This window comes from Lactuca virosa, chromosome 5 (assembly GCF_052849685.1).
Source record: "Lactuca virosa cultivar CGN04683 chromosome 5, Lactuca_virosa_CGN04683_v6, whole genome shotgun sequence".
Classification (NCBI taxonomy): domain Eukaryota; kingdom Viridiplantae; phylum Streptophyta; class Magnoliopsida; order Asterales; family Asteraceae; genus Lactuca; species Lactuca virosa.
In genome coordinates this window covers 66,819,354-66,827,252 of record NC_136430.1, presented here as the reverse complement: position 1 = coordinate 66,827,252, position 7,899 = coordinate 66,819,354, and the positions used below count along the sequence as shown (strand labels likewise).

General features: G+C 34.1%; 1 protein-coding gene across 1 annotated transcript; it reads right to left on the bottom strand.

Annotated features, from left to right (window-relative positions):
* Positions 1–5,865: 5,865 nt before the first annotated feature.
* On the bottom strand, positions 5,866–6,848 carry LOC145111341 (uncharacterized). The gene is made up of 3 exons (XM_079047630.1): positions 6,245–6,848; positions 6,106–6,175; positions 5,866–5,992 (listed from the first exon to the last, which is right to left on the bottom strand). The coding sequence occupies exons 1-3, from the start codon at positions 6,846–6,848 to the stop codon at positions 5,866–5,868; spliced, it is 801 nt and encodes a 266-aa protein (XP_078903756.1).
* Between the last annotated feature and the right edge of the window lie 1,051 nt (positions 6,849–7,899).

Here is a 7,899-nt window from a genome sequence, read left to right as displayed (position 1 = left end):
TTTGTGCAACTTCGAATTTAAGCCTGAGAAAATAAACTCACGTGAATCTTGAAAAGTCATCAACAATTACTAAAATGTACCGTTTCTTGTTGAGTGTTGAAACTGTCGATGGACCACACAAATCAATATCTAAGAGCTCCAGTGGTTCGACAATTTTCGAATCTATCGTAATCGGATGACCTTGTTTATGTTGCTTGCCAACTTCACAAGCTGCACATAAAGAATCAATATCAAATTTAAGTACAGGTAAACCTCTTACCAGATCTTGTACAACAAGTTTGTTGATGTTTTGAAAGTTGAGATGTGAAAGTCTTCGATGCCAAAGCCAACTTATGTCTGATGAAGCTTTCGAAAGAAGACATACAGTAGGTTTGCCTACTATCAGATTGATGTACAAAGTGAACATGTCACCTTTCCTTTTTGATTTGAGCAAAACTTCTTTTGTGTTAACATTCGAAATGATGCTTCCCTCTTCGTTGAAAAGAACTTGATTGCCAGTGCCCACAACAAGTTGTGAAACACTTATCAAGTTATGTTGAAGACCTTCAACATAAGCAACACGATTCATTGTGAATTGTCCGTTCGTGATCTTCCCATATCCTTTGACTTGGAATTTTTTTATTGTTACCAAATTTTACAACTCCAGCATTCTTTAGGCTTCGAAAATCTTGTAAATTCTCCTTCTTCCCAGTCATGTGGCGAGAGCAACCACTATCAATATACCACTTGTTATCGTATTGCTCATCACATAATACCTGCAATCAGTGAAAAAATTTAGGTACCCAAGGCTTTTTGGGTCCTTGGAAATTAGATTTCAATTTCGAATGTAATGAATAACTTTTAACCCAATCACAAACTTTGGTTTTGAGACTATCAATTAAGTTCACATCATCATTTAAAGGAACCGAAACATAAGATTTTGATGGTTTCGGATGTTCACTGATATTACCCTTTGTATTCTGAGTTTGTGATTGTACATTCTTTGCTTTCACTACTGGTTTCCATGCTTTGACTGATATGTTCGAATCCTTAGAAGATGAACTTCCATTTGATGAAGTATTCACATACTTCTCATAGGCTTCGTGAATTTTCTCCTTTGAAAATGTACTCGACTGATACATTTTTCCTTTGCCTTCAAGCCAATGATCAATATTCTTCCTTGAAGTTATCCATTTTCATGTGAAAATTTCAAAGTTTGTTTCTTCGTGTGATTAGGAAAATTTGGCTTTTGAGGAATGAAATCAACTTTTGGTTTCGTTAGAAAAGATTGAGCATAAGATGTATTAACAGTCGATTTAAAATGTTGACGTTGAGAGAATATTTGTGGTGGATTTGATTCATGTGAAAATTTCATTGGAATAGTAGTTTTTGAAACTTTCGAAAACTTTGGTTGTTTATTCACTTCAGACCTTGAATGATTTGATTGAGATGAAGGTTGTTTATTTGTTGAAAAAGATGAATTTTTAGCTTTGAAAACATTTTTGGGTGATTGTGATTCAGACAAATATTTATTTGTTTCAGCGGGATTTTTCTTTTTGTTTGAAAAAGTTGCTGAATTCACAGTCTTAACAGGTTTTGTCGTTTCATTTGACATCTTTTGAGACTCAATAGTCTGCCAGGATATTTTCTTCCTAGCTTGTCTTTTTGAAATATTATTTTCTTTCGAAAATTTGTCAATTTGATCTTTGAATTCCTTGGAGTTTAGTTTGACAACATTTTCATTTTCTACTACAACTGGTTTTGAAAATTCATTTTCAATTTTTGATTTTTCAACCCATTTTCTTTGTGGTTTTTGACGTTGAAAAACGTACGAATTCTTTGTTAGGTTGTTTTCAATTGTGCTTTGATTTGCGAAGAAACCTTCATCTATTGTTTTCAAATTGTCTTCTTAAACTAACTTCTTTAATTCTGGTTTGACATTCTCAACATTTCCAGTAGTTACGAACACTTGATTTGGGAAGATGACATCATCTGTACACTTGAAATTTGGATAAACCACAGTATTCGTTTCAAGAAAGTGAGCACCTTGTTCATTCATCACCTTTTCGAACTTTTGTGTATCACCATACACTTGATCAACCACAATTTGAGGAATTTCTTCTTCCTTTGAAGTTTCTTTTTCTTCGAAATTTTCTCCTCATTTTCATCATCGCTATCATCAGTTTGACTATCTCTGATGTCCACGAAGTCCAAATCACAAACTTTCGAAGTTGAGGGTTTATCAGTTTCCTTTTAGATGTTGATGCAATATTAACAATAGACAACTGGGAACAATCAACATCCTCAAGATCACTAATTTCACTAATATTGTCAGAATTATCTTCAATATCAACAAAATTAGATTGAGAATCAGATGTTGAATTCTCAGTCTTTTTCAAAATTTAGATTTGTTCAGATTTAGTCAAAGTATCATTCACTATGTTAACTAATTCATTCGTATCAAGACATTCGTCAATTTTGACAATTCCATATTTATATCTATCATCAGGAACTTTGTCAAATTCATCTATTATCTTCTCACAATCATACGAAACATTATCTACCTTAGCTCTTTCGTATGCTAGAAAAGACAGTAATTTTCTATGTTGCTCTTTACTTATTTCACATGGACAACTTGTTGGCCTCATTGCTAGCAGACACAACAATTGAATCAAAATAAGTAACAGTCTCATCAAAATATATTAGTTCAGAGTCATAAGCATGTTTAGGAATATTAAAAGATTCGAGAATATTACGTACCTTTGTCGTCATTGGAGATTTGTCTGCTGCCTTGGATACGAAGCATCTAGCTTTCACTTCAAATTCCTCTTCATCTAAGTCCTCCTCCATCTTCGCATACATTGCTCCATGTGTTGGATTCCTCATCTCCTCATCGTCTGATCCAGTTGACCAGATTTGATAGGTTCCATCTTCCTCCTGTTCACCCCTTGCGACCAGCGACAAATTCTTAGCTTTCGCACGAACCTCCTCAAGCTTCTCTACGTGATAAGCCTCATCTTTAACTTTATTCTTTCTCTCATCCTTCTTTCGAAGCATACAATCATTCGCAAGATGATTGGCTCCATTGCAATAATGACAATCTACTCTAGCATCACCTTTCAGCTTCTTCTCATTCCTCCCCTCAGACACCTTCGAATCTTTCTTCTCAACCTTCTTCTTCTCCTCAACAACAAATTTACTCACAACACTTCCTTTTACCTCAGCTAGCTTAGCCTTCAGATTTAATGGTTTTTTTAAAAACTTCTTAACACGATTATTCGAGTAAAATGTTATTGCCTCATCATCCGAATTCATGATGAATCCCTCTTCTTCCTCTGAATCACCTTTTTCAACTTCTTTCTCAGATATCTTGGACATGAGTGCCAATGGACCTCCCAAACTCAGCTTCGATTCCTCAGCCATTTCATTAACCTCACTCTCGTGTGTCTTCAACTGATTGTACAGATCATTGAGAGATGATGTATCAAAACTTTGCTGATTCTTCACCATCATACTCACGCTTCTCCATTCTTTTCGAAGACCCATCACAAAGATGATATTGAATTCCATTGAAGTCCTGGTGATTCCATAGCGATTGCAATGGTAGATTAACTCGTTCAGACGATCATAGTACACTTCAATTGTTTCACCTTCTTTTTGTCTGAAATCTTTCAGCTCAACCAAGCACTGTTTCACCGAATTGATTTTCGTCTTCTCACTTCCTTGAAACTTTTCTTTCAGATTGTTCCAGATCTCCTTAGCAGTTGTACAACTCCTTACGTAATTGTACACAACTGGAGGTAAAGCTCCTCGTAATTCCCTCATACATCTCTTCTCCAGTTTCTTCATACGATCAGTTTGATTTTCAACACCAGAACTTGCAGAAGATGATCCAATTGCTTGTACATTCGCCGGAGGATTGACATTTCTAGAGACACATGACCATAATTCTTCATCAAGACCATTCAGATAATCCTGCATACGATCAGCCCACTGATCATAGTATTCAGGGATTAGCATTGAAATTTTGGTCGATGATCCTAAAAGATGAGAAGATTGAAGCTCGCCATTGTTGTACGGAAGATGATTTTGAGAATTTTGAAGAAAAATTGAATATTTGAGAACAAACTAGTCGAATCAAATCGGAATTACAAGAAGAACACTCGATTCAACAATTCAAATGCAGAATCGAATCACAAACTAAAATCTAGACAAAATTTTCACTATCAAAAAGTGCAGAAACTTTTGAACCAAAAAGTTGATTCAAAAACTTTTTGAATAGGTGAAAATCATATCACAGATGTGATTCCTGCTCTGATACCAATTGATGAACCAATGAATCGAGTATAAAATGAATCAGAGATAAAATTGAAGTAAGAATGTGAGATTGAACAACGGATGTAAATATGATCTTGTTTCAGCTCTATTACGCTTTTGAATGTTTACAAGTACAAAGACATGTCTGTAAAAACTCTTTTCTAACTCTAGTAAATATCCCTATTTATAGGAAACAGAAAGCGTTCAAAAAATATACTAAGGCATAGACACTTAAGCTTCGTATAAAAGCGCCTTAGTAAAATAGATTACAGAACATATGAGAGTACAAACCACACTTCGACTAATTACAACATATTTGACCCTTACATTTACCCACTAAACATATGTAAAACTTTTATTATTATATAAAACAAAATTTTGGTTAGTGTATATTTGTATTAAAGAGATCTTGCAACCAATTACGATTAAATCTACAATAGTTAAGTATATCACTAATTTAATGACATAATTAATAGTTTTCAAAACTGATGGGATTTGTCAATCTTATCATAACCAGCCACTAGAATTCGGGATTTTCCACTATTATACTAATTCAAATTTCCAAAAACCTTTTGGGGAGCTATCCCAAATCATGCGGGGGCGCTGCCCCTTTTAAGAAATCAAGCGGGGCCACCGCCAGAGACTCTACTGTAACGCTTGTTTCCGTTTAGTGATTTCTAAATAGAGTTAATGAATAACCATATAATTAAAGACTAAATTATTGTAGGTTTGGCATGTGAGTTAAATAAATAAAATACATTATATAGATGTAAAGACGTTAAATTAATAATAATAATAATAATAATAATAATAATAACAATAATAATAATAATAACCATTTATTAAAATAAATCAATTTATTTGAAATAAGTATAATACATAAGTTCAAAGTACAATTGGTAATTTTCAAAAATCAATTCTATAAAGGAAATTGTTATTAGGGTAGAATCCGTCAGTATGCCAACTCTACGAGCCAGATCTGCCAAGTTCAGAAATTTATATCTTCTTCCTTCAGCCAACGATGCAACTTTTGTCATTTTCCCCATTTAAACATGCAAATCCTAATCTCTTTGAAAGAACTCTGATCCCTAACCTTAAATGCACTTAGGTTCTATTTGTTTTTCTGAAGCCAAAATGTCTGCAGTCTGCGGACCACATGTGCAAGCCTCTGCAGCAGAAGAGGTGGACCAAACGTCTACAGTACGCAATAAGAAGACTGTTTGTTTTTTAACGTCTGCAAGCTGCTGAAGTAAACTGAATTTTAAATACAATGATTTTACAAACTAAAAATGATTTTTCAACACAAAATTTTTAATAATAATAGTCATCCATTACTGAAAATAAAATTCATGCAACTAAATTAGTCATACAATTAAAGCAATTTGGTTTTACAATAACAATTTCATTTAAAACAATTCAATCTATATTGTGCATCAAGTGCTCAACAATCTCATCCCGTAACCGAGTCATATATTCACGGTCTGCTGTAGTACCATGTGTTGGAATATCGTCTTCATCATCATCAACGACCACATTGTTATTTTGAAAAGAGACATTGGCTTCATCGTATCATGTGAAATACTCATCACTCAGTCCTTCTTTCCTTATAAAATTATGAAGTGCGAAACATGCAATGGCAATGTTTCTTTGTGTAACAAACAGAATGGTGCCATCCTCTTCAATATAGGGAATCGTGCTTTCAAAACACCAAAAGCACGCTCAATGACATTCCTAAGTTTTGCATGTCCATGCTTAAATTTTTCTTTATTGGTCAATGCACATATTTGATGAAAATCTCCAAGTCAATACCTCACATTACGATAAGGGGCCACAAATCCTCGAGTGTGTGCATACGCGGCATCACAAAGATAATATTTGTCTGTAAAAATGCAAAACACTAATCAATTTTCAAACTAAGATAAAAATATTTGAAAAACCAAAAACTTACATGGTGGTGGAACCGGGAATGATGCTTGCGGATCGGCTACTGCTTCTGATAATATTCTAGAGTCATGCGCTACCCCTTCCCACCCGACCACAACAAATGTAAAAATCATATTGAAGTCACAAATTGCCAATACGTTTTGGTAACAATCTCCCTTTCCCCTAATTCTATATAAGTCTTGTTTCTTATCAGGTACAAAAACATGTATCAAAGTGCCATCAAGTGCACCAACCGCCCCTTTGAAATCCCGTCGTAGCCTCCTATTATGTCCTGGAATGTTTGGATCCGGATTAAAAGAAGTTGGTAATACAATGTGTTGTGCTAAAAGCATCATTTTTTCCAGCACCTCATAAAAAAGTTTATGAATTGTTTGCTTCGATTGTTGAAATCTCCGCTTGATAATCACGTACCGTTGATTATGGCTGATCATCATTAGAAACATAGCCATATTTTCCTCAACCGATAGATGTTTGCTGTCCTTTAATGAGTAATTTGCTCTAAAATGAGCACATAATCGTACAAAAGAGTCATGGGAGATGCGTAGTACTTCAACACATTGTAAACGATTACGATGCAATATCTCTAATGTGTATTCATGTCCCGTCATTCACTAATCATTATCCCGCAATCGTTTCACACCCCTCTTCCAAATATAACGGATGTACAAGTACATAAGAATTACGAGAAGTATCTTTTGTTTGTGATCCATTATGAACCTAAAATCAACAAAGCAGAACTTTACAAAACTTTACATAATCATATTTCAAGTAGCAAAAAATCATTACATTAACCATATTTCAAGTAGCAAAATAACACTAAATTAATCATATTTCAAGTAGCAAAAGAAATTACATTAATCATATTTCAAGTAGCAAAAAATCATTACATTAACCATATTTCGGATAGCAAAATAACACTACATTAATCATATTTCAAGTAGCAAAATAACACTAAATTAATCATATTTCAAGTAGCAAAATAACACTACATTAATCATATTTCAAGTTGCAAAAAACATTACATTAACAATATTCCAAGTAGCAAAATAACAACAAATAGTTCCAACAAAAGCAAAAAGACCTAACAAATAGTTTCAACACAAGAAAAATCATCGAAAAATCTTTTCGTCCTTCAAAACTCCTAAACTTGTACCTGTCATCTCAAGTCATCCTCATAATATCTCGGGACCATCACACAAATGCATCCACATCTCTCTTATGTTCATGGTCCCTCCAAAAATGTGATTTGCAACAAAGCATAAAGGATCTATAGGGCCTAACACAAGCACCTCTAACTTCTCTAAACATTGAGGAATTGTATACCCTATAGTCAAACTTTGTAGAGTTTTTTTTCATTTCAAATGCTAAATCGTCAGCAGTAATAGAAGTTCCATCAGGTGAAGAACCAGACGGTGAGGAACTAAGAGCTATAAGAGTTGAAGGTTTAGCCCTTTTGTTGGGGTTACCGGAGGGTGAAGCAGTATATGGTGAAGCCCTTTTCTACAAACTCAATCCTTTTCTACCCACATTCTCTACTTCTTCCATACATGTATCCAATCAGCATTTTAAATGCTCATTGGTCCACTGTTGTTTCTCTCCCATTTCTAATAACAATTATATCGTAGACAAATCATATTTCATAAGGTATTGCAACATTCA